Genomic DNA, 27,344 nt, shown 5'->3' with positions numbered 1-27,344 from the left:
CATTTTGAATTCCCTCCATTCTTCTTCAATTTCCTCTACAAATTGATGTATGTCATCCATCTGCTGTAAAGATTTCCTTTTTTGCCCTAAACCTGATACACAGATGGTATTTCTCCAGCTTTTATTAGTATCCATTACAGTCACGCTGGGATTTCTGTTATTGGTTTGTTAAACACACGGTAGTTTTTGAAGGCTTTTGATGGGTCTCATGTCTAACTCTTGTTGAAAAATGCACACCCATTTCGGTCTTAAAACTCTGAAACATTGTCTATTGAAAGGAGCTAGGCGAAGGGAATGTGGGATGAGTTCAAGAGGGTGGGGGCAGAGAGGCTAAAGGCCTGATCGCCGATGGTGGGGTGGGCCGGGCAGGGGACATGGAGCAGGCCAGAGCCTGATGAGTGGAGGGAAAGTGCAGGTTGATAAGGGGTTAGCAGGTCGGAGAGATAGGAGGGGGCAAGGCCATGGAGGGTCTTGAAGGTGAGGACGAGGATTTTGAACTCGATCCTCTGAGGGATGGGGAGTCAGTGGAGCCGGGTGGGTGTGATGGAGTCACGGAGCTTGGTGCAGGAGAGGACACGAGCTGCCGAGTTATGGATAATCTGCAGCTTGTGGAGGGAAGAGTTGGGAAAGCTGATAAGCAGGGTATTGGCATAGTCGAGCCTGGATGTAATGAAGGCATGTATGAGAATTTTGGCAGCCTGAAGGGGTGAGGCAGAGGCAGAGTCGGGCAATGTTGCAGAGTTGGGGGAAGGCAGAGAGGGTCATGGCACGGATGTGGGGGAGAAAGGACTGTTGTGGGTCAAACAAGACACCTAGGTTTCTGACTGGTTTGGTGAGGTGGAGTGTGCATCCTTACTGCCAGTGCTTGAGGTGTAGAGGTACTGGCACGAGCTAATCAGGAGAGCCTTGGTCTTGTTGATGTTCATCCAAGCAATAAGGCTGCTGTTTGCTTTAATTTGTTACTGATCTTCTATTTGTCCCATCTTGAAACATGATTTTTCTTGTTAGATTTAGGACAGTTTAGTTAAAAAGCCACACAGTTGCTGTTCAAGTGCTCAATTCATCACCCTTTGCTCTTCCACTCCGTTTTCTTATTATCTGTTTGAAAAAAATCTGTTTGTGTCAGTTTGATTCGATTGGCATTCTTGCCTCTGGGTCAGAAAGTTGTGGATGTGTGTTAGGACTTTGAGCTCACAGACTAGCCTGACACTCCAGGGAAGTACTGGAAGTACTATTTTGTTGGGAGATGCCATTTTTGGATGAGATATTAAATAGAGGTTCCATCTGCCTGTTCAGGTGTACATAAAGCTTCCGTGGCATATTTGAAAAAAAATTGATAATCCCTACAATTGATACAGCTGCTTTTACGTCGGGAGAACAGCTCAAAGCACATCATGCCTACTTGCAGGTGTTTGCTGGCATAAATAACTGCCATGTTTGCCTACAAACAGTTTTATGAAAACAACAGTCCAACCCAAACAATTATCGACAGCTAGGGAGGTTTTTGCTTTAACAGATCTTATAATGTAGCGTCAACAACAACAATAACTTGGATTTATATAGTGCTCTCCACCCCGGACGGCATCTCAGAGCGCTTCTAACGGATCCCAGGGCCAAGCCAGGAGGAGGGGGAGGAAGGTGACCAAAGGCGCGGTCGAAAAGAAAGGTCTTCAGCAGACCTGAAAATAGGAAGAGAGGGGAGTGAGGAAGGGAATTCCAGAGCCTTGGGGCATAGTGGCTGAAGGCACAGCTAACCACGAGACTCCACTACACTACAGGACTCCATTTACCTGCCTTTTCCCCATATCCCTGTAAATTACTGCCTTTTACATATCTATCTAATTCCCTCTTGAAAGATAATGGGGCTCCTGCCTCGACCATCACTCCCAGCAACACATTCCACATCCTAACTGCCATCTGTGTAAAAAAAAATTCTTCTAACCTCCGCCTCTGGTAATTGATACTCTCTGATGACTGACTCACCTTTAATAAATCATGCAAGAGAGGACGAAATACACCCAAATGAATTATATCACAATGGAAAGAGGGGAACACCAAACAATGTGGAGGAAATGATTCAAGAAATGAGTGTCACAAAATTCAGTTTTTTCAGCAGAAAATTAAGGTGGGGTTAAAAAAAACACATGATTGACAGAATTCAACACCGCCAACTGAAACCCCAGCCACAGGGGAAATTGAATCCCAGGTGCTCTATGATTCTGTCATTTATGCTACAACAGAAGGAACTCTTCTACAACTTTCCTCCAGTCAAATGAGAAGCGAGAGCCTAATCCCAAGAGTGTCTGTGGAGCAGTGATTAAACTGGGATGAAATGCACAGCAACACAATTCTGCAGCCGCTGGAATTTTTATAATTATTTTCTGGGTCCCACGTCTTTTTCTGATCGTGAGAGGTCAATCTCCTTCAAATATACCAATTAACCACCAGTTTCTTGGGGAACCCGAGAGCGGAGTAAGAAAATAATCTGAACAGACTTGACATCTGTATTTGGGGCATTGTGCTAACCCTGTAATTACCACATCACTGATTGATTGCTATGGCCTGACTGGCTGCCCCACATTCAATATGCTTAATGTGTATCACTTGAAAGTATATTGTAACAAAATACAGTTCACTGATCCATAATTTATTGCAAACTGGCAATGAGGATGGGAATTGGAGATGTTGCTACTGTGTGATTGCCATTTGGATGGCCTGGTCTGAAATGGGAGGGTGGATGTTCTGGAAGAATGTGATCAAATAGGCTGAGGAGCCTTATCCGAATCACTCATGATATGAGTGTTTTTATTTGAAGCATCTCCCAGAATTGGAGCATTTTGATTCACCTATGGGCCATTTCAGCAATGGCTCAAAGCACATTCACAAGTTAAACAAAAAATTCCTGGCATCATATAAGACCAAATATAAATTGTTTGATGCACACAAGACCCCTACCAAGCAAGACCCTAAGTGATTTCCGAAAGATTGTCCTTTTTCACTCCCAGAAGTAAAACTTATTCAATGCTAATGGTTTTTTTGGACATTGCAGTTATCAACTACAACTGATAAATTGTTTGGAGTTTTTGTACATTTTTGGACATAATTAAAAGTGCAGTAATGTGTGATATTTGCTTGGTATATTATTATGTAGGTCTTGAAGTAAGAGTTGTGAACAAATTTAATAAGCTGTTCAGTATTAGAGTAGCTATTATTGGAAGGGAGTAATCATTCATATCAGAGCTGTCAACGTTGAGGAAGTGTTAATGACATTTATGATCAGAAAGAATAACATAAATTGCAAACCCATTTAGACATATGGAGGTGTATTTATTTTTTCAGAGTGACCACATCAAAGATGGTTGCATTTTTAAACTATAACACGCAATTGTTATTCTATTGAGTGATAAGTCTCATTACATATATATTGCTCCCAGAATTTATTACAGGGCTGAATTTTGCTTACGGAGACCAAGGTAAATGGTGAACAGGACATAAAGCAACTTATGGAATTTCTGTCTTGCTGTAACATATATATGCTGTAACTATGTTAAAGCTGCTACAAGCATCACTTTGATAACTTTTTGTTGGCACTGTACAGTGTTTGGAATTGGGAAGAGGCAAATACTATCAACAGTTTTATAAATGCAGTTCAGCAATCTGATTATAAAAGTACACAACAATGAAATTAAACATTTGCAATCTTTTTCAAATAGCTCTATTGGTATTTTATGCATGGTAGACTATGTTCCTACTTGCAATAAAATAAGTAATTCCATATTAATTTGTTTAAAATTTGAATTAGGAATAATGAATCTAGAAACAAACCGAAGTGTTACATTACATATTGTTTAGTTCTGTCTATAAAGATTTGTAGTCTATTTAGAATCCTCCACAAAGCATTATAGAACAATGAACAGTATACATAAATCCTTTACAATGCATTACAAAACAGTGAACGGTTCCCCCAGCCTCCTTTCATGACACACACCTATGTGTTTACCCATAGTGTTATCTTTTTCACAGTCTTTTTGTACTTGCATGAGGCAAAATATTCCAATTGACTTCACTGATGTTCCCGCTCAACCCCACGACTGCCATCCATTTTACAACAGCAGTAAAATGGACAAACTGCAACTGTAGAAAGCAGCACTTAATCAGATTTAATCCATCATTAAAAAACACTAAAGAACAAAAATGAAAGGAAACCACAGCCAACCTTCATGTCCTACATTTATTAAAAAAGCAACTGTATGTAACATTTGAAATGAAATAGTTTAAAAAGAACACATCTGTTAAAGCGTACAAACCATGGAATTATATACTAGCAGCATCCGAATGTAAGATCGACTACAAACCATCATTACGGTCTTTGTACTGACAAGCTACAGACATCACAATGTACAGCAAACTGTCTTCTTCATAGTGCAGATGAAACAAAACTTAAATGTAACAATTTAAGGTTAAATAATTTTAAATAATCATGTTAAATACAAGACACTTCATTTTGAGGTTCTGTACAAAGATAAACAAATTTGGCATTGTACAAGTGGCTTGTCGGCTCACTGTGTACACACTTTACTGATAAAGGTGTACATTGCTCTTGCAGCCTTACATGAACTGTACAAAAACATCAGTGAAGTTGTAGATATATTAGTGAGCCATTCAGAAGGCAAGTGTAGCTTTAAACATCAGAACACTGCTTATTTCAGGCACCAACGTTTATTCCAGCAAATGAATATTCTCTAAATTAACAGCATCTAATTTTGCGCCATCTCACTAGTGTTAATTTTCCAAACACGGTCCTGCGGTTATGCACTAAAATCTTATTGCTATGACACTGCGACAATGAAAAGAAAGTAATTACAAAAAATAGAGCACCTTTAACATTGGAGTTAATGTTTCATGATTTTATTTTACAATAGGAGAGTCTCTTAGTAAGTTGAACTGTATAGCAAACACTCATTCTTCACCACCGAATGTTCAAGTGAAGAGAGTCAGACACATAATATAGCTAGAACACCGATATCTATTTCTGAACAGCTTAAAATAACATTCTAGGACTTGATGAATTTTCATATAGTGCTTTGTACTAACTGCTCCTGTTCCATACATCAGGATTTCTTGTCAATAGTGTTGAAAAACCATTCAGTAAATTTCCTTAGCTGGGCAGCAGCTGTCTGGGACTCTTCTTGAAGCCTTATGTTATCTTGGCGCAAATGGTGTACCTCAACTTGAAGCATTTCCTTATCTTCTTTTTCCTGTTCAGGGAAAATATTAGATGGGAAAAAAATCATAAGAAACCTCCAGAAATCTTTAACTAATTGCTCAGTCCTGCCTGGTGGGACAGTGCAGATTTAGTTCTATGCCATATGAATTGTACTTTTTTTTAAAATTACAGAAACAAAGATCTTGCATTTTAATATCAGGTTGAAATGTCTCGAAAACTCTTACTGCTAAATGTAGTGGATATATTTGTAGGCTGCTATTTGCCCACAGAGAGGTCCTACTAATAGACAACCAGACTCAAAGTGAATTGTTGATTAATTTGGGGGATTTTTGGTAATGATATCAAGGTAAACTCCCTTCTCTTTTCATATAGTGTTGCGGGATCTTTAACGTCCAATGTGAAGAGTTGCTAATACATCATTAGTATCCTAAGCTATTGCTGATTTACCCATATTGTGTATCTCTAAATGGGGCGTATACAATATGTATAAATGTATACCCTGCAGTAAACACCTGACAGGCCGACCCTGGCATAACTTGTCTTGATCACTTAAATCATCAAAAGCTGTCAATATCTCAGCTGCATTTATTTATTTATACATAAATATACATATGCCTAACTCACCACTCCAGCTAACTCATGACTGAGTCATTTCCCTTCGAGTGGTGAGTTATCAGGAGTTTGTGTGCTAGTGTCATGTAACACCTGTGTATATACTGTATTTCACAGGCAGGGGAAAGGAGGAAAACACAAAATACTACCAATTGCAAAATAAAAGTAAGCATGATAAAATGCAGTTACCCCCTTTTAGTCCATACTTCTATGCAAACAATTCTATGAATTTGATGAAGTCATTAACTGGTGAATTGTTAGTTGTATGCAGTCACCTCACTGTCCACTGACTGGAAAACAGATTTTTTTTGCTATTATATTTGCAACAAATGAGTCAATGTTTAATAACCAATTCTATAGATAAACCAATTCTACACAACAGTATTGTGCTTATCTAAAGATCTACAAGGTCAGTCAGCAATACCTTACGAAGATCATCCTGAAGCTGCATGAGAATGGTCTCCAGCTGATTCACTTTTCCTGTGATTGTGTTCGGAGAGCTTCCCCTAAACAAAAACATCAGAAAGAATCAGACATGTGAATTTTACAAATGGCAGCTAATCATATAGTGCCTCTATGGAGAAATATATTGTAGTTAGTCATTCACAATACAAGCCTCAAATGTGCTAGTGCCATGTAACACCTGACTTAATTTTACCAATATTTGATGGAAATGTTTACAATATTAAATAATAATCCTTGCATTTGATATAGCTCCTTATTACATTGTTGAGAGTCTCAAAGTGCTTCACAGAATATACTGTAAAGTGAATTGACTATATCTTGTGGGCAAAATATGCATTGAAATTTTGTTTCAAGGAATATTGTACACAACCTTCTCCCCCCTTGTTCAGTGCATTTTGATGTTTGCTCAAGGAGTGCAAACAAGGTTTGACCCTGAATTGAACTAATGGCCTTCATGTTGTGCTGTATTTTTGCCTCCAAAAGCAGCTAAGATGCCTTGGGCTTGTAGGATCAAGTCTCCTCAGTTTGATGTCGCACCCGAGGGATGGCAACTCCGATAGATTGGGTCTGTTTTCATTGGAGCAAAGATTGAGAGGATAGAGATGTACCAAATTATAAGGGGTTTTGACTGGGTAAATACCAGCTGTTTCCACTGGTGACTCGAGGACTCGAGGACATAGAATTTTAAAATAGTTGTAAGGAGAGCTTAGGAGAAACTTTTTCACACAGAAAGTTGTTGTGATGTGGAATGCCCTGCTAGGTAAGGTGGTAGAGGCAGAGTCCATTATGAGTTTCAGAAGGGATGTAGACAGGTACACAACAAAAAGGGTTCATGGGATAATGATAATAATAATAATAATCCTTGCATTTGATATAGCGCTTTCATGCCTTCTAGGCGTCTCAAAGTGTTTCACAGAATAGACTGTAAAGTGAATTGACTGTATATATTTGTGGGCGAAATGCAACAGCCAATTGCGCACAGCAGTGTCCCACAAACAGTCATGGATTGAAAATGACCAATTTATTATTGTTTTTTTTTGAGGGATTATTATCAAGCATGTTGAGTAAGGAAACTTGCCCAAGGTTTCATCCTGTCGGGAATCGAACCCAGGTCTCTCGCTTGCAAAGCGAGTGCTCTATTATATAGGGATAGGGCAGGGCAGTGGGATTGAATGGACAGTTTGCTCTGAGAGCTGGTGCAGACTGGATGGGCTGAATGAATTTTCTCGCTCAATGTTGGAACAATGCCAAGTAGCAACCAGATCAATAAAGACTCTTCGTTTGGCTGAATAACAGTTATTATTATATGGGGGGTGGGGGGGGGGGGTGTTGGAATAAATCTATAATAATTACTTTATTGAGTTATTAAAGCATTTCTTGGCAAAGAGGTTTTATGAGTTCTTTAGCATCCCTCGGGTGAGATATCAAACTGAGGAGACTTGATCGAAACTGATCTTACATTAAAGACTCTATAAAAGTGTAAGTCCAACCAAGGAGGCAGACAGCTGATTTCCTGACAAACCTCTGCCCAGGTTGCTGGGAAATTAGCTGTCAGGATGTGACATATCTTTCTATTTCCCTTCCCTCCCTTTTGGGGAAGCACTGGCCCTCTCCCAGACTGTTTAGCTAACACCAGCTCTTATATATGAAGAATCATAAGTATGATCACAACCACTCCAAATTTCAGTACAATTAGGCACTGTTTGACTAAGATAAGAGAAGTAGTAAACCATAAAGCGGTTAGCACAGCATTTGTAATCTGCCCCTACTCCCTCAGCCCCCTTGGTCCCCAGCTCTGGTGCAAACCTTAGACTGTCCAACGCTTTGGGACATCCTCCCGATGGGAAAGGCGTTATATAAATGTAGATTTAAAATGTACTGTGTTGTAAACACTTATTCAGTAGGTTAGATGCCAAGATATAACTTATTGAAGTATTAACCTACTGTTATCTTTTGAAGAAATTTAAAAAGCAAATATCCCAAAACACAATCTTACTTATAATAATCCTTGAGTAATGTATAATGATAAAAAGCAGCCCATATAAAACACAAACTGACGTTCACAGACATTCCACATACACACTGTGAACAATCCAGACCAAGTTGCCAGTGTTCCTCCCTGGCTACAGTTCATAGCTTAACTCTTTTCCTTTGCTTTATTATTCAGCATGCTTGGCAGTAATACACTGAAGCTACTGTACTACATCCTGAGCTACTAGGCAAACATGTCATGTCACTTTTACTTAGCTCGCTAATGAAAGGAATAGCTTTGATAGCAATCAGTTATTGTACTTACTCAGCATCTTCAGCGTGAGCCTGTCTGTCCGACTGTCCAATGTGTAACGATAAGTCTTCAGCGCTCACCAAACCCTGGGCCGACTGCATATCATTCAGCGTGCAAAAGGATGCTACTCTCTGATCTGTGGAAGCAGAATCAAAGACCGCGTTACAGCACAGAGCACAATCAGGTTCACAAAGAAACGAAAAGCTGTATTACAGCACAGGGCACTGCCGGTTTCATCCACAAACCCGCATAGCTTTCTCCGATCCAGCATTAGCTTCCCAGATTCTGTTAATGCCAAAGGCTGGTTAGTGACATTCACAAAGCATTCAATTTGAATTACTCCCAGGATTGAAGGGTTTTGCATTGCGGCTACAAGGAAGCCCAAAAGACATCAAAAACCTCAAAAGCTCACTCGCCTTTTGACACTAACATCCAGAGGCAAGCCCTGAGTTCACATTTCTACACACATCAAAGATATCAGGCAAATCCATTGTGATTAGCTGTTTCTAATTGGAACAGTAGAACGCTCTTACCTAAGCTTCCAAAAACCAGCAGAATCTAGAGAGACATTTTAGACACAACTGCCCTTTTATTTCATCCAACCTCATCATGCAAACGTGCAAAAGACCACAACACAGGCTTATTCACATCATTGTAACTGTGAGTCACCTAGGCAGAGTGTGTGACGGCAAACAGATCCAAGATCCTCGTCAGAGTCAAAGCCTGAAATTAAATTTTAAGTGTCTCTTTAGCCTTTTCCATGGCATCCACAGACCTCCCTTTACACTGTGAGCGACACTGTGGTTATAAATAAACATATTCCAGCGGTCTCAAAATCAAACATATCCATAAAAGTAAGAAGCCTTGAAGACTGCTTGTAGGTAAAATATTTCTAGCCTCATTTAAGACATTCATCCATTTAGTATTTCAAATTAAAGAATAAAGAACACTCACACTTCAAAAAGATACACATACATGACATTTGGAAATAAGAATGCAAAAAATCGCTGGATAATCTGACAATAAATTATGTTGGATCAGGATTTTTTATTAAAGTGTTATAGTTCAGTCTGGAATTATATTCAGATGATTCAGTGCACAATAATTCTATGCTTTGATCAACTCAAAAAGCGTATACCTGGAGTTTACTTTCTCTATATAATTTTTTTTAAATTTTACAAACTAATACTACGGTGAGAAGTTTTAAGTTCATACTTCTATTGTAGTATTGTATTGTAGATTGTAATTGTAACAATTTTTTGATCCAAGATCTTCATGGACACCAAAGTATTTTTAGATTCATAACTATTCTTCTTTTTTGTGTTTAAAATACAAAATGATTCCCATCTATATCATAAAAATAATTTCCTACAATATAAAAGCTTTCATTTTATAAAATTGCTCCTACAATTCACAATTCCAGAGGTACTAAGGCTTTTAGGAGTAATGTATAATAAATGTGCTTCAAATGGCCACAAAACTAGCTATTTCAGTTTAACTTGCAATTTTGTACAAATTACCTATGCTTAGCTTGCTCAAGAGGTTCAGTAACAGGAAAGGAATTTGTAGGAAAATGATGAACAGAAAAATTAAATTGTAACTTAACGCACTGAGGGACAAACGGTCAGAAGTCACACTCTGCGAGTCTATTCCTGTGAGAGATCAGAAAATGGTGGGTAGTAGATTAACTGTAAGATATATATTAAAATGGAGATTAGGGATTGGAAGATTTCATTTAGACACATGCATAATATAATAAATAATAATATAATAATCCTTGCATTTGATATAGGCTTTTCACGTCTTCTCGACGTCTCAGAGCCCTTCACAAAATAGACTGTAAAGTGAATTGACCGCATATTTGTGGGCGAAACGCGGCAGCCAATTGCGCACAGCAGTGTCCCACAAACAGTCGTGGATTGAAAATGACCAATTTATTATTGTTTTGTTTTGGAGGGATTATTATTAGGCTCTGTGTGGAGTAAGGAAACTTGCCCAAGGTTTCGCCCTCTGCCTGGAATTGAACCCAGGTCTCTCGCTTGCAAAGCGAGTGCTATAACCACTGTGCTATAGGACATAACTGTCACCTGCCTTGATAGGAATACAAGTATAACATTGAAATACCAAGTAATCAAACTTTAAGACACAGCAATCACCATCCACTACAAATGGAGTCAAATATGCTGATTACCTAAAAGCTTGTACTTTTCCAGGAACAACACATTATTCTGCTAAATATTTGGGGATTTACCCCTGAATCAAATAAAACTTAAGATTTCTCTTTTATAATACAAATCTAAATATGATAAACATTCTTTTAAGACATCAATGTTACACAAATCATAATCCAGAGACAAGCATGTTTTCAAGTAAATTTGAGGATTACTGCTCTGCTATTTTATGGAATAATTATTTCTAATGCTGGGCGTATAGAGAAATGGTCTCATATATTTGAGGTTTTTAAAATAAACCGTGCATAGGATAGGACCGAAGAAAACAAGTCAGTCAGGGATCTATGACTAAACAACATCCAGTTAGTCCTCTTGGAAAGTGCACATGTGGACGCCAGATGTGGCCAGGATCGGGTTCAGCTGCAATGTTGCTCACAGTGGAACATCTGCTGACACTCTGTCTATATAACACCATTTCCACCCCATTCCTCCACATATATACACAAACACACACACACACACACACACACACACAAGATACACGCACACACAAAAATGTCCAGTAGGACAAAATATTGGCAGACTGCTCGTGTCCTAATACTTCACTCCAACATAATTCAGGACAGGGGAAGAAAATCAGGAAGAAAATTAATAAAAGGTAAATCTTAGCACTGATTTTAAATTCCCTTTACAGCTACAGTTTTAATTGTTAGTGACTGATTGCTACTTCATAGCATCAAACACAAACTGCAATACTATCTATGCCATTGGAAAACCCAGAAACCAAATAAACTCAAAAGAAAATCGCACACTACATTTGAAAGGACTTTCTTTTACCTTCATGAAAGAGTGTGTACGACAATTCTGGAGAAAGAGACAGCAATTGTAAGACAAAGAAAGGAAACAAAAGGAATCAAAGCAACATTTAAGAGAATTTGATACAAAGACTTACTATGATTCATTTAGCAGCTCCAAGCCAACTAAATTACTCATTTATTTTGAAGCAAACGGCCTGGGTATTGTAAGTACAATGATGAATTCTTCCAAATATGGTAACAGCTTTAAAAATGCCTCTTGAAGAAACTAGACATTATTTGTTTCTTTGAATCATTACAATATTTGGTTCAGACATTTATTCATCAATTTAATCATTAATTATGAAATCTTCGGATGTAATTCAAAAGAGCAACAGAAATTCCTCATCAACAAAGCCGGGTCAAAAGCTGTAGATAATTTACTATCTAACAAGCACAAGACAGTACAAGGTGTTTGTTTGACTGGTAGTTTCAATTTTGGTTTTATTATATTGCTTCAGTGAACTAAAAGTAAACTATATAGTGGGGAAAGAAAACATGATAAAATCTAGGATCATTCATTGGGATACAGATACGTTACAGTACAAAATAACCCAGAAGTAGCATCTCTTACATTTTAATGTAAGAGATGCTACTTAATCTTCTTCAATCATGCCATCGGTCACCCCCTCCCCTTCCTTCTCCCTCCCTGACCCCAGCTCAGGTCTGAAAATGCTGTACAATGTCCAGCGCCTTGGGACGTCCTCTCGACATGAAAGGCGCTATACAAATATGTAATCTTATTGTTGCAATAAATCAAACGATTTTATTAGAGAAAGAAAAAATGGACAGAGAAAATGTGCTTAATAAAAATAACAGTTGGAAGAGTGATGCAGATTCAATTGTGAGCTGTAGAAAGCGCTTCACCTTGAAAGTTATCTGAAGTAATCTTCTGCTAACTTGCTGCTTGCCACAATTAGTCCTGAGATCCAGAAAACAAAGGTTGCTTCCTGAGAACGTTCTGATTGGATTTCTGGCTAATAAACATAACTTTCCAAGATCAATCTTGGGATAATTCATAAACCCGATTGGTGCTTTTTGAAGCTCTCAAAGATATTGTCCATATTACTGTTAATGTGTTTATCATAGCACGGTAGATCCACCACCATTTCTGCAGGTACTAGATATCTTTTACTTCCATTGCACGGATCCTTCAGACTCGCAGATGCTAATCCAGTACTGGATTATGAGGCCAACAAGAGCAATATGTACTTTTAAGACTGAAGTTATTTATTTTATTAACAGCATTTACCTCAGGGAAATCAGACAGAGCTGATTGACTCAATGCAGTGGTCAAAATTAAAGCTATTCTAAATTCCACTGTTCCAGGACATAGCTAAGATTGGGTTAGGCGAAAGGATGACTGCTGCCATCTTAATGAAACTGACTATATTTTGGGATAAACTCTGAATGCTTGTAGATGATTTTACAAAATTATTCTCTTTATGAAACCCCCAAAAGCATTGATGGGTCCATATCATTTTCTCTTTAAAAAATGCGATTTGGTGCCAATGAACATGATGGTCAATGGTGATTTTTGATGAGTCTTGGTGTTGATTCAACTCGAGACTGAAAACCAGAGGCAATTGTTTGGACAATACAAAGGCTGCAAACAGTGGGGCTGATGATTCACCTAAAGGAAACTTCAGTGACCAGAACGTTCCCTGTTAATGCTTCTTTTGCTATCTGACCTCGACATGGAGGAGTGCTCCAATGGCAAAACTAAACCTGAGGTCTCTCTGTCCTTCTAGGAATTGAGCTTTTAAATGCTTGCCATCAGGATAACCTTCCAACAATGAATCTTTGCATGCACTTGTGTTGAATTTTGAGTAGAATTCCCACTTACAAAAAACAAGTGATTGAAGACAGGAAAAAGTCATTTATGTGACAAGAATGTATGATTTCATCCTGTGAAACGCTTTGAAACATCTCGACAGGATAAATGTATTGCAATACATTGAAACATTGTTTGTTTAAACAAATTTAAGAGGGCTGGCATAAATATGACAGGCTTGGCAACTTCTTCCTTAGTGCAATTTCATCAACATTCAGTTTACAACTGTCAGCTGATCCTTCAAGCTTTTTCTCAAAAGCCAATTTATTTTGATCATATTTCGACTGTGCAAAACTAAGATGGAAGGAAAACTGGGACTTTGGGTCATTTGAAGAACAGTTTATAAATTCTTTTTCAATTGCCTACTGTTTCAAAATATGAAGTTCAATTGCATTCAGCCAGTGAGACTCATAGACAAATTAAATTAAAGTACAGCCTCAATGCAGTTAAGCATCGACTAATCTGACTTGATCTGAATTTATCCTGCATTGCACATTTAATTTTCTCACCCTGGAAAACACTCTTCACCTTACTGTCAACACCTGGAAAAACAATAGCAGCAGGATTTTTGATTTATTTTAAAGCTCCACTTTGCAACAAATTCATTAAACTATATGACTTTGTTGAGAGTACTGCTTTTTTTCTTCCTTATTTTCTCATCCATAGTTTTATGATCAGGAAATATTGTCTACTCTGCACAACTCCATGTAGTGACAATGTCATTCCTTCACTATCCTACCAGAAAATACATGTGAGCTGCCAGAAACTGATCCTGTTCTCCAGATGACTCTACTAACTCAGCTCTCCAGGGAAAGCCCAAAGGTATACATCATCTGAATCTGGAATTCAAACGCTTCTCTGGGTTGAGAAATAAATGATGCAGTGCTGGAACTTCTGGACGGTAATGCTATTTTGATATTTGTATTTAAAATTCAACTTGTTACAGTTGCTTTGTCAATTTTAGATTGGTTTTCTAACCTTAAAAACTGTGAGAATGGACCTTAAAATTTGGGATGCAAGTCAAGACTTACATAATTGTGCTCATTTTATCCAAATATTGAGGAATAATTTGTAAACAATCTATACTGCAACTTCTAATCTAGATTTGAAGATATTGTTTTCTCATACATTTCATTTTTCCCAGGTACATCTGNTTTTTTTTATCCTGTGTGAATTGCAGAATGACAAATATGATTAAGCTACGAAGTCATGAAAATATGCAGATATAATTGCTACAACTAAACTAATGGAAAATTAGATCAATCATCTCCACAACAAGGTACCCAGCTAAGCTGGCTCTTCTTTTACCTTCAAACGCTCGCGCAGCATCCACAAGGTTTGACCAATCTAACCCAGAAGCAGTATCTGGAAGGGGCATCAAGCCAGGGTCAGTGTACTTTGACTTATCCACCAAAGATCCATCGGAGAACCAGAATTCAGCTGTACGGGAGGAAAGTAAAGACTGCATTACAAATTTAACACATGTGCAGGAGATCTACGACCTCCACTTGCTTTAAGATACTTCATTACAAGATTTGAACAGAAATAGTATTGTATTGCACTACTTGATTTGTACAATGATGATATTATTTATATCAACACACTGTGCAGAGAGGTATTGTGGTTAGGGATACCATAACTAATTATTGCAGTTGTACAAAAGCTGAATTATACAGAAGCTAATAATACTTTGTCAGCCAATTTACCCTTCATCATTACTTGTGACATCCTGCCACTACTTCTCAAATCACAGGGTTTTTAAGTAGGACAAAATGAGAGATACTGCAGGTGCTGGAAATCTGAAACAAAATGTCATGCCCCAGTTCTGATGAAGGGTTGTGGACCCGAAACTTTGACTTACTTTCCTTTCTCCATAGACGCTGCCTGACCTGCTGAGTGTTCCCAGCGACTTCGCTGGGAGCCTGCCTTTTGTTTCAAACTGATTGATGAATTATGAGAACTGGTCCTGAAACTTGTTACTATTTTGCATTCCAGCTTATGTAGGCTGCATTTTTTTTAACCTGAGTGGTACTAATAGCTTGTGCAACAAATCCTGACCACTAATAAACTAATTGCCAGACTTAAAAGAAAATCTCACATTACAGGCTTCCTTTGTCATCACTCTTGCATCTCAATAAGTGACCGTCTGTTTAAAAAGAAAGTGGAGTGATAACAGCGCAAGGAAAAAGATACGACCTTGTATACTCAGTCAAATTCAATAGCTTTCTTGGTTCACTAATTCCAAATCATAGAGGTTTTGTTTAAAAGTGGAATGAGAATTTACATTTAGAACAGCAATAAAATGGAAGTGCTGTACGGTATGCATTTGCCCATATTAACACTGTCAAATATGTAGTAAAACAAGAAACATGAAAATTAGTCCCTTTACTAAGGGCCTAATTTTCACACTTGAAGAGATGCAAATCAATGGGAAGACTGCGTTCAGTTCTTTGGTGAGGCTGTGGGTGACATTGAAAGTTTGGAATTAGGCCACGTTTTCATGAACATACAAAACAAAGGCTCTATCCATCTACTGAGCTTGTGTACAAAGCGAGACCCTGCTCATGAAATCTGAAGCAATTTAAGAGGTCAACATGAATGAACCAGTCGTGATTAAAAGGTGATTAGCTTTAATCCCTCTAAAATCTAGCAATAGAGATATCCAGGGTAGAAATTGTTTGACTCCTAAGTGTCTTTTAAACCCCAAATCCATGCTGACCTGCTCAGCTTTCCTCCATCTATGGAAAATTGGCCACTTCCACCACGACCTCTCCCCTTGGATTATTGAGACCCTCATCCATAAATTTCTCACATCCAGACCCGACTACAAAAATACCCTGTGCATTTGTATTTGTTACACTGGATAGTGATCACATCAACATTACTTTTTCTATTGTTCAGTCATGCTTTGAACTTATGTGAATATTACAACATCTTTTACCAAAAGAAATTCCCTGTGAGGAGCAATGATAAATTCAACAAAAACAACAGACTGGTTTTAATTTGTTGGTTCCACCCCTTAAAAAAAAGCTAACAACCTATCCGACATGAAGGGAAACAAAATATTTTCTGTCTCGCATTTTATGAAAGTGGTTTATTTTGTTTTGTTTTACTTACTTCTCAGGCCAGACATGCAGGGATTGTGAGAGATACGGGGTGGTAGGGTGCAATGGTAAGGTGGAGTGGTGCTGAATAAAATGTCGTTTGGTAGTGCTTGTTCAAGCATTGAACTTCGGGAGCTGGCGTATGAGGATCCTCTCCGATTACTACATATGCTTTCATCAGACAGTGTGCGGTACAGTGATCTCCTGGGAGACAGGTTTCCGGAAACAGAGATCTTCAAACCGTATGGAAAGGAGAGGTAGAGGTGGCGTGGAAGAAAAAGGAAAAAACAAAGAGCATTAACAATACTACATTCTTGAGTCAAATTTTCCTACCCGTGGTAATATGTAATAAATGTACATGGAATATGAAGATGCACACACAATTTCAATTATTTTAAGGGGAAAGTGCTGGTTATACATTTTTTCATCAAAACGTCAAAAAGTATACACAAATCCATTCAATTTAAAAACAAATCTTTTGACTAATATCTCATTTAGAAAAGAAATGAAACTTCACGACAAGCTGCTGCATTTATATTTACACAAACAGAGAATTGCTTCCCCTACACACACACACCAGACGTTGAAACCAACCCTGAAATCTGTGTGATTTAGGCTTTTATGCTGGCTCTATACAGGATTGCAGCATGCATGTAATTTAGCATATCATTTCAATGGCAGTATCAACCTTCAAGCTCGTTTTCAATACGTGAAGGGCATAGTAATCTGCGTAGCCAGATCTGAATTTTTTGTTGAGGAGATGGAGGGATTTAAATGTGCTGTCAACTAATCTACAGGATAACTACATGAGAAATTCTAATTTCTGGTAGCATATTTTAAGTAGCTAATTATATATTACACAGTTGCATGGATCTTGATAAAACCAAATAAAGCTTTTAAAACCTAATGACAGTGATTGCTTTTGGAAAAATATGAGGTTACCAACTCTGGCAATATTTATTAAGAACCATCAAGCATTGAACTTGATTCTAATATGAAATGACTTTATTTTAATATCATGCCTTTCTGCATTGATTAACTGAATGTGATGTGCAGTCTGACTTCGATGACAAAGGATGGGAACACTGAAATAGAAGAATGTTGAATGAGAAAAAAGTGCATGGCTTTATCCTTGAAAAATTGTTCCCTTTCTACATGTACACTACTGAATTTACCTCTGCAACAACCTGTATTTATATAGTACCCCTTAAGTAGGATAACATCTCAGAGCGCAGGGTTAGAGCCTAAGGAAGAGAGAAGGTGGAGGTGACCATGGGCACAGTCAAAGAGGTAGGTTTTCAGATAGGATTTAAAGACAGATATAGATAGGGTGAGGAGGAGAGATAGAGGCAGCAAGTCTCAGAGGTTAAGGGTGTAATGGCTGAAGGCTCAGCCACGGATGGTGCATGAAGGAGTCAGGTAATGTACAGGAGGCCAGTATTATCTCTATTACTATTGTTGTGATACCCTCTAAGTTGCAATACATTTCTTCCATCACTTGCCAGTGTTCTCCTTTCCTGAAGCAGTTTAACTCCTGCTCCCCTCTCTTCTTTAATGATGTGGTTCCATGGGCCCTGATGATATTCTGGCATCTGGTATTCAACGTGGACATTATTAACTTCCCTGGCTGAGTTTGACATAGCACTTTACCATGTCCTTGAGACGTTTCAAAGAACTTTACATGATATATTGTAAAGGTGAGGTACTGTGTATTTTGTGGGCAAAATGCAATCTCACACACATGCCTCAGCTATCTTTAGTTTCTTTAAGGTTCTTTGGGTACAGAGTATAAGAACATAAGAACATAAGAAGTAGGAACAGGAGTAGGCCAATCGGCCCCTCGAGTCTGCCCCGCCATTCGATAAGATCATGGCTGATCTTCAGACCTAACTCTAATTACCTGCCCTATCCACATATCTCCTAATCCCACTATTTTTTAAAAATCTATCAGTTTCAGCCTTGAAGATGTCAAGGACTGAGCATCTACAGCCTTCTGGGGAAGTGAATTCCATAAATTCACTACCCTCTGAGTGAAGAAATGTTTCCTCAACTCTGTTCTAAAAGGCTGACCCTTAATTTGAAGACTGTGACCGCTGGTTATAGATTCTCCTACCAGGGGAAACAGACCCTCAGTGTCTACTTTATCCAGCCCTTTAAGAATCTTATATGTTTCAATAAGATCTCCCCTAATTCTTCTGTACTCTAGAGAATACAGCCCTAGTTTATTCAGCCTATCCTCATAGGTCAGTCCCCTCATCCCAGGAACTAATCTAGTGAATCTACGCTGCACCCCCTCTAGGGCAAGTATGTCCTTTTTTAAATAAGGAGACCAAAACTGCACACAATACTCTAGGTGCGGTCTTAGCAAGGCTCTATACAGTTGCAGCAAGACTTCCCTACTCTTGTCCTCTAAACCTTTCGCAAAGAACTCTAACATGTCGTTCGCCTTCTTAGTTGCTTGCTGCACCTGCAAACTAACGTTTTGAGACTGGTGTACAAGGACACCCAAATCCCTCTGAACACTAACACTATCTAATCTCTCCCCCTCTAGAAAAGAATCTGTTTTTCTATTTTTTCTACCTAGGTGAATAACTTCACACGTCCCCACATTAAATTCCATCTGCCATCTACTCGCACACTCCCCTATCTGGACCTTATGCTTTGCCTCTTTACGTTTGTCTATTGTGGTGATGGTGCAGTGTTCCCTACACCACCACAATAGACAGTGGAGGGAATGAAATTACAGCCGGTAAGCTAGGGAAGGAAGCAGGAACCAGTAACTTCATCCTCCCCTTATTTAACTGCTGTAATTTAATTCCTTGCATCACCTATTATTCTTGTGTGAAAACAGGCAAAATATTTGTTTAGCGTTTTAGTTATTTCTTCATTATCTTCATTCAGTGACTTACGAATATGAACTAATGTGGTTTAAGGACAATCTATTTCACTTTTGTGTGTGCAGCGTTTTTACTAACCAAGCCCTCCATTCACTGGCCCTGCCACAAACAGTAAAGACATGCTCCCAAAATGGTAGAATCCTGGAGGATTTCACTACTTACTGTCTGGGAGTCTGTAACATCCTGTGCAACCAAGCGAAAGTTGGTGTTTCAATCCAACATTTATCCATGTGTAACTTGCATGTAATGCTGGAATATGTTTTTTTGAGACGAAGGAGAAGGATCATAATTCTGCCTGTCCTATTTTGCAATGGTGCAACACGCATCCGCTGAGATAAGAGCGCGAATGAATGTTCACAGAATAATGGTGATACTTTATTTAGGCAGATAACATGCAGCTTGAAATGTGTTGCAAGGCAGTTAACACATCAACGAGTTGAATGCCTGATCAGCATCCCCTCAACTTGAAGAGATGCTACATCCTTAAAATACTCTATTCTGCTATTCTATATAAAATAAGTGTGGATAGAATTGTGTCAGCCTGGCTCAGTTCATAGCACTCTCTCCTCTGGGTCAGAAGTTTGTGGAATGAATCTCCACATTGGGAATCTGAGACCGTGATTTAGATTGATATTTTAATACAGTGAGGGATTTTAAATCGATACAAACAGCAATTTAGTTATTGATGAAATTACAGTATCTATAATGGGCTGCTGTATTTAAGCTTCAAGCATTAGTTAAGAGAAAACTTGATGCATACATAAGTGAGAAGGGAATAGGGGTAGAGGTGAGTTACGCGAGTGTGCAGTCAAGTTATTCTGCAAAAGGAGGTCATTTGGCTCATCAAGTTCGCACTGGCTCTTATAGAGCAAGGTGCTTGTTCAATCCCACTGCCCTGAATCATCTCATCTCCAGACCCCTTCTAACCTATATTACAGTACAGTACTTTCAATGGCCTGTTTTATTTTAGCTTGAAGCATTATTTAAGAAAAAAGTGTGATGCATACATGAGGGAGAAGGGAATAGAGGAGCATATGTAGGTTAGATAACCGAGTGCGCATTATGTGCACGTGTGAAGCGGCACAGTGTGCATTTAAAGAAATATACAGGGAGGGAGAGAGAAGAAAAAAGGCCAGTATTACAGTGAATACAGATATAACTCCAGATTTTTTTAAAAAATGTTTTGTTAGATTGTAGCCAATTTGTATTTGTCTGACATCCAATTAGTTACACTGCTTCCTTATCTGCAGTTAGGCCAGGCCAAATCAGTGTGGATAATCAGCTCTCCATTTAAGAGCTTTGAGATTCCTCCTGACATGAAAGGCACTACATAAATCTAAATTGTACTGTAAATTGCATTGTATTTTTCTAGTGCAGTGATCAAAGTAACCCATCAACAACAACAAAATTACATTTGTAAAGCGTCTTTCATGTCGGGAGTATGATAGTCATCAAGTAGTTATGTTTTAACTATCTTGGTTTATAAATATCCTGTCCAATGAGATTTCACCTCTCTCCCAACATACCTGTCATATTCAGGCCAAACAATGTTCTTGGACTGCAAATTTTAGAGACAGATGGAATGTATGTGGTGGGGCACAGAGAAGGGAGAACATATGCAGACACAGGCATATGCCTGATGGGAGAGAGAAAAACACCAGCCCATGCTACCAAGTAAATGTTGAAAAAACCATCTGAATGCCCTGGGCATCTAAACACCTACTAATGTGGAGTTCTGTCAAAATCCAAACCAGGAAGGTCAAGGGCATATTTTTTAAAAGACAATACAGTATACGCATTTTATGGTCAATGCTTAAACGGTTCTATTTTAACCTCTAATATTCTCAATAGTTTTAAAAATAGGACTTTTTTTTAATTTCACATCAATAGCACTACGAAGTCAAGGCAAACTAGGAATTACGTGACCCGCAAAAGAGAGCGGTGCTGAAATTATTCTGCGAAAAGCAAGCCATGAATGTAAATGGAGTTCCATACTTGATTGTTTCAGCAAAATCAATCTGCCACTTCACTGTTCGAATCAAGTGACCTATGAAATAACCCTGAATTTTGATTCAATTGAAACTACTATGCAGTCAAAATGTACTGGGAAGATAAAGGGAATATAAGCCAGAGTGTCTGCAATATCAAAATCACTATAATAATATGTGTATATACGCGCACACACACACAGGAGAAGAGAATAGGTGGGTTATGTGAGTGTGCAGTCATTATTATGTGCATGTCATTTTACTGTATATATATATATAGATAGTTAGACATGGTGAAAGGAACTTTTTTCCTATAAATAATAACATATTGTTGTTTCATTAAATCATTAAATTAAATTTTCTTTATCCATAAAGTATAAACAACTATTCAGGGTCTGCTTTTCAAGTCAAATAAAGGGAGAAAATCGAAGGGTAAAAATATGAAACAAAAAAAACAGGTAAATTCAGTGAAAACTAGTAAATATAGAGACTTATTTTGGAAGTGCTTTCAGCCCATGTTGAAGGTATTCAGAGAAAATGCAGCACGCACAACTTGAAAGCTGCTTCATTTTCCACCGGGCAACAATATGAGCAATTCTGCTACAAAGCAATGTACTTGGCGACCAATAATACTGCCTAAATGATGCTAGTCATGTACAGCATTGAGCTGAAGTCACCTGGGTTCTGTTGCAGTGTTCAGAGGCCATCTCCGAGCATACGAATTGCGCATCAATTGGCAGAACAATGATGCACAGGAATCTTGGAAGCCAACTTTTTGGGGCGGTTTCGGAGATGGGGATTGTGAAAATGAGTTTTTAACCAATCGACTTTCATCAAAAAACTTGCACATATGTTGAAAACTGATAACAAAAAGTCATGCAACTAGAATTGAATATTTCATATGGGGAATTATTTTGCATTTGGTGAAAATGTTTCTAGTTTTTAGTTGAAATTGCGTGGTTATATTCCACTTACACAATTGTACCAGTCAAGTTTTAGAAAAAAGTGCCTAAACCAGAGTAATTCTGTTAAATGGATGATAGATATGCAGTTCACATTTGCAAATTATTTCATATAAAGAATATGATTGAATGGGAAGACAGAATACTGTATATTGTAGCAGGACAATTGGATATTTAAATTGACAAGTGGCTTGGCTTTACTTATGAAAAATGTATACAGTAGAAAATTCTTTGAGACAGACCATTAAATCATCAGTTGACAGATAACAGCCATCAAAATATGCATGCGTCACCAGCTCTCCAAACCTGACATTGGAAAATTTGGAAATGAGCAAAATATTTTTTAAATAATCTTGATTTTCTCAGCCCCATCTCAAAGTTTTAACATCCTTCTCATACATGCTTTTGGTATCACACACCATTCCTTGATCTGGGCTTCTCTGCATGAGGGATGCTATATAAAAGCAAGGTGTAGATCAAAAGATTTGAATGTGACCTGTTCTGAGGCTTCTGTCACTATTGACCAATTGACTAGTAACAACAGTCTGGACGATTCACTCTCTAACCCACCCTGCAAGTGGGAAAAATATCTGCTTGTCTACTGTCTTCTTCTAAATCTCTGAATGGGCCTATGAACTTCCTTTTCTTGAACAGTTCGATGTCTTATACAAGCGGAAACCCATTGCCCATTCCATAAAGGTACCAACCCTGCTTACTCAATTCTGTAAAGTGTTAGGCTCAGGTTGGTAAGAGCCAAGGTTTGGGGATGCCAGACTGTGCACTAGGGTATTGTAGTGAACGTGCTATGTTGGGAATTGAAGCACAATTCTGTGGAGGAGGCAGTAGAATATCAGAGCACCAGTCTATTAAGTATTGTTCACCTCTGGAAAAGTGAGTAATGATCTAAAAGAGGCACATTAATTGTAGAAACAAGGTGTATTATCATGACCTGCAGGGTGTTGGGGGGCGAGAGAGGAAGGAGGGAAACTAGTTTTTAACTGTTTGCTGTCACTAGTTAGAACATTTAAATTGAATTGATGTGTCAGGGGAAGCTAGCTGAATTTATATCACTGCGATTAGATGAGTTGGTGACTGGAAGCGGTTTATAGTCTTGTGGCTCTGTTTCTACAATGGGCTTGGAAGATGGAGAACCTATTTAATCACTGTACATTCTTAAATTTATGTATGCCTATACGCATTATTTATACTATATCTATCATATATAATATAAATGCACACATATACATTTAAACAATAATAAATTGGTCATTTTCAATCTACGACTGTTTGTGGGACATTGCTGTGCGCAATTGGCTGCCGCGTTCGCCCACAAATATACAGTCAATTCACTTTACAGTATATTCTGTGAAGTGCTTTGGGACGTCCTCCCGACGTGAAAAGCGCTATATCAAATGCAAGGATTATTATTATTATTATTATTTATTACACTAAATACATGTAAATAAAAATATAGCCATACATATTCTTCAAATATCTCCCCAGGAGATGGTCCCAATGACAATTGATGTGGGCTTGTCTGGTTTCATCTGGATTCACCTCAGGGGTCTGATATAAGCTATTATGATCGTTATTTTAAGTGCATGTTATGCATGGTTGTCTGCCTCGATGTACTTTAAACGTGAAATTATTTCAGAAAATAGAATAATGGACTTTTTTGGTAACCCCCACCTCCATCGATATTTGGAAAGACACTATAATTCCACACAGAATATAATTCCACACAGTGTCATATGTGTCACAGTATCAGAGATCTCCAAAAGTAACTGGGGGATTAAACTTTTAAAATAGCACAGCATTATTAATTTATGACAGCAATACGAGTTTTATGGACAAAGTTAATAAACTTGGAACATATGTTCAGATCAATTCTTCATGTCTGACTGGAAATTTAAAACATTAGCTGAAAGCTAATCACTTGATTTATATAAATAGCCTGATCAGCCACAGGGTTGAACTGACAGTTGCGGGGAAGTTTGCAGGTCACAACTAAAACTCACTCAATATGTGAACACATTTAAAAGCAAGACGAGAGAGAGCAAGCCTAAATAACTTGCAAGAAGTGTTGAACCTTTTTTACATGGCTGTTTCAGGGAGTTATAAATTTTAATTTAACAAAATTAATAATAAAAGTGAGGAAGTCACCTAAAAGGTTTCTAAAAAATAACCTAACAATGTATGTAAAAACCTGCATGCAACAACAATAATGTAAAATGAGCTTACAGCTAATTGTGTTTTGCATGATACCATTGCAAAATTACTGTTTTTTCCCCCTCTACTACATTTTATCTTTCAATTTTTTCCCCTCGACTCCTGAAGACACTTAACTGCTTTTTCCTCTAACTACAGTGCTATTCCACAAATGCCTGGTGATGTCCTCAAACAATATTAATACAAGACCGTTTACCCTTATATGGCCATTGAACAAAGAAATCATACCTAAACTCAATTCCGTTACCCACTAGCCATGACATGGGTTATTCGCCCACAAAATATACAGTCAATTCACTTGACAGTATATTGTGTGAAGCGCTTTGAGATGTCTCGAAGTCATGATAAGGCGCTATAGCAAATGCAAGGATTAACATTATTTCATTAACATTATTGAAATTAATGTTAATGAAATATCACACAATATCACAAAACAGCACACCTGCCATTTGAAGATTTCCTTCTTTCACACATAATGATCACCAGAAGAACAAAGTTGGAGAGTTTTCACATATCACAGATAAACACACAACACTCAGTATTCTTTTTATTGAGGTACTTTTGTACTGGAGAGTCTTGCAACCATAAAACTGCCTGAATGCAGGAGAAACAATAGTCAGCAAGTTTGAGTCATTTCAGTTAACCGATTAATCTTATCAGTTGCTTTGTTGGTTTATAATTTGCTGCTCTTGTTAATTTTGATCTATAATTGCTACCCTGTGGAGTACAACTCGCTGATATTAAAACAGTACTTGCATTTTTAGAGCATCTTGTAGTTAGACATCTCAAACCACTTTAAACTAACTACTGTTAAGTGCAGTAACTGTTTTTGTAGGAAAACACGATTGCTATTTTGCACACAGTAAAGACCCAAGAACAGTGTTGAAATGAATGCCCAATTTTATCTGGAGGATTATTGGCCAGAAAACAAGGAGAAACTACCATCTCATTTCAAATGTGCACCTTCAATATCTACCTGAAGAACAGACAAACAAGACCACATGGGAGTTTAAAATTCTGACCTTGACTAGGGTTCAAGGTATCTATTCCTTTCCTAATAATATGAACCGAACAGAAGAAAACTATTTAGCCACAATTTTGGCAGCAACATGTCAAAACACATACTTTTAACCCGAGATTTCACACAATACTGTAGATTGTTAAAGCAATTAAAAAAGATTTAACAGTTATCAAATTGCTTAACCCACATGCAAAAATTCAACATTCAACATATTTATGAAGTGGTGCATTGTTCTTAGTAAAAATGGTTGCGTACATTTCAAATTCATAGCAATTCCCATTATAGATTTTCTTCAAAAGGTAAGAAAATCATCTGTCTATTTGGAAATAATTATGTTGATCTGCAGTGCTCAATGCATTGTTCGGTATTTGGAACCCAGCCAGAGTGTCCCCCCTGAAAGTGTTACCTGAAGAGTGTTTGCTACTCTTTGCAGCTCATCTACATTCTGTTGTTCAGCATTTCAGCTCCTGTCTATTAGAGTTGGATTAAAAATATCAGTGCCTGTGTCTCATGAATTAGCCCTGACAGATGTACAGATTGAAGGAACGGCTAACCTTCCTCCTGTCCTGCTCTAAAGGAGGGCTGTCTGGCAGCATCAGCTTCAGAAAATCCTCTTTGGAAAAGGTTTGCTGGGGTTTACTGTCAGGGTGCAATTCCCGGGCTGAAGCTTGAAGTTGGCTGGAAGTGGACATTTCTTCCACATCACCGTAGAGCCTCCTAGAGGAAGAAAGAGGTCGTGAAAATCTGATGAATTATAATACATATTTAAACAACTTCATTTCTGTGCATTTCAATTCTCGCACAGTTGTAGCATGCAACAACAACAACAACAAGATTCCATTTATAAAGCGCCTTTCACGTCAGGAGGACGTCCCAAGGCGCTGCACAGTTGGGTCATGACCCGAGCAGGGGGGAAATGGTCAGGGTGAGGGAAGGGAGGGAGCAAGGAGGGGGGAAATGGTCAGGGTGAGGGGAGGGAAGGGAGGGAGCGAGGAGGGGGAAGAGAGTCGAGAGGGGAGCTGAAGGCACGGTCAAAGAGAAAGGTTTTGAGACTGGCCTTGAAGGATAAATGCAATAAATGATGAGGGGGGAATTAATAAAAATAAGACTTGTTCCTTTTAAAATATAATGATAATCCTGGCATTTGGTATAGCGCCTTATCACGTCAGGAGAATGTCTCAAAACACTTCACAGGATTTACTGTGAAATGGAGTGACTGTGTATTTGTAGGCGAACGAGGCAGCCAAATTATGCACAGCAATGTCCCACAAACAAACAGCCAGGAAGCAAATTAGCCAATTTTATTTGGGGGAATGTTGGTCAGGAGACCGGGAGAAACTACCTTCTCTTTTCAAATAGTCCATCTGAACAGGCAGATGGGATCTCGGTTTAATGTTTGTTCCAAAGGATGGCACCTCTGACAATACAATACTCCACCAGTACCCCATTGGAGTGTCAGCCTTAACTGCGAATTCAAAGTCCCGATGTGGGGCTTGAACCTACAACCTTCTGAATCAAAGACGTGAGTGATAAGGCTGAGCCAGGCTGACACACAACAGGCACAAGAACAGAACGCTAATTTCTCTAGTTGTACTCATATTAACTCTCCCTTCTGTCTCATACAAAGGATGGCACCTCCGATAATGCAGTGCATCCCCACCACTTCACTGGAATGAATGTCAGCCTACATTGTTAA

At 38.3% G+C, this 27,344-nt stretch overlaps 1 protein-coding gene across 5 annotated transcripts in view; it reads right to left on the bottom strand.

Moving 5' to 3' along the window:
* Nucleotides 1-3,321: 3,321 nt before the first annotated feature.
* LOC103179256 (signal-induced proliferation-associated 1-like protein 2) overlaps nt 3,322-27,344 on the bottom strand; it is a 206,448-nt gene continuing 182,425 nt past the window's right edge. For 2 of the 5 annotated variants that reach the window (XM_042332736.1, XM_042332735.1), the window contains 8 exons: nt 26,203-26,365; nt 16,565-16,784; nt 14,756-14,887; nt 11,597-11,623; nt 9,258-9,311; nt 8,601-8,724; nt 6,264-6,345; nt 3,322-5,258 (listed from right to left, as the gene is read on the bottom strand). In XM_042332736.1, coding sequence (XP_042188670.1) covers nt 5,112-5,258; nt 6,264-6,345; nt 8,601-8,724; nt 9,258-9,311; nt 11,597-11,623; nt 14,756-14,887; nt 16,565-16,784; nt 26,203-26,365 — 949 coding nt within the window. In that variant the 3' untranslated portion in view covers nt 3,322-5,111. Of the gene's footprint in view, nt 5,259-6,263; nt 6,346-8,600; nt 8,725-9,257; nt 9,312-9,938; nt 10,277-11,596; nt 11,624-14,755; nt 14,888-16,564; nt 16,785-26,202; nt 26,366-27,344 lie in introns of those variants that run through there. The other 3 variants (XM_042332737.1, XR_006084920.1, XM_042332738.1) reach the window with 3 other exon arrangements.

The sequence above is a fragment of the Callorhinchus milii genome, unplaced genomic scaffold (assembly GCF_018977255.1).
Source record: "Callorhinchus milii isolate IMCB2004 unplaced genomic scaffold, IMCB_Cmil_1.0 Scaffold3, whole genome shotgun sequence".
NCBI classification, from domain to species: domain Eukaryota; kingdom Metazoa; phylum Chordata; class Chondrichthyes; order Chimaeriformes; family Callorhinchidae; genus Callorhinchus; species Callorhinchus milii.
This window is presented reverse-complemented; position numbering and strand designations above follow the sequence as displayed.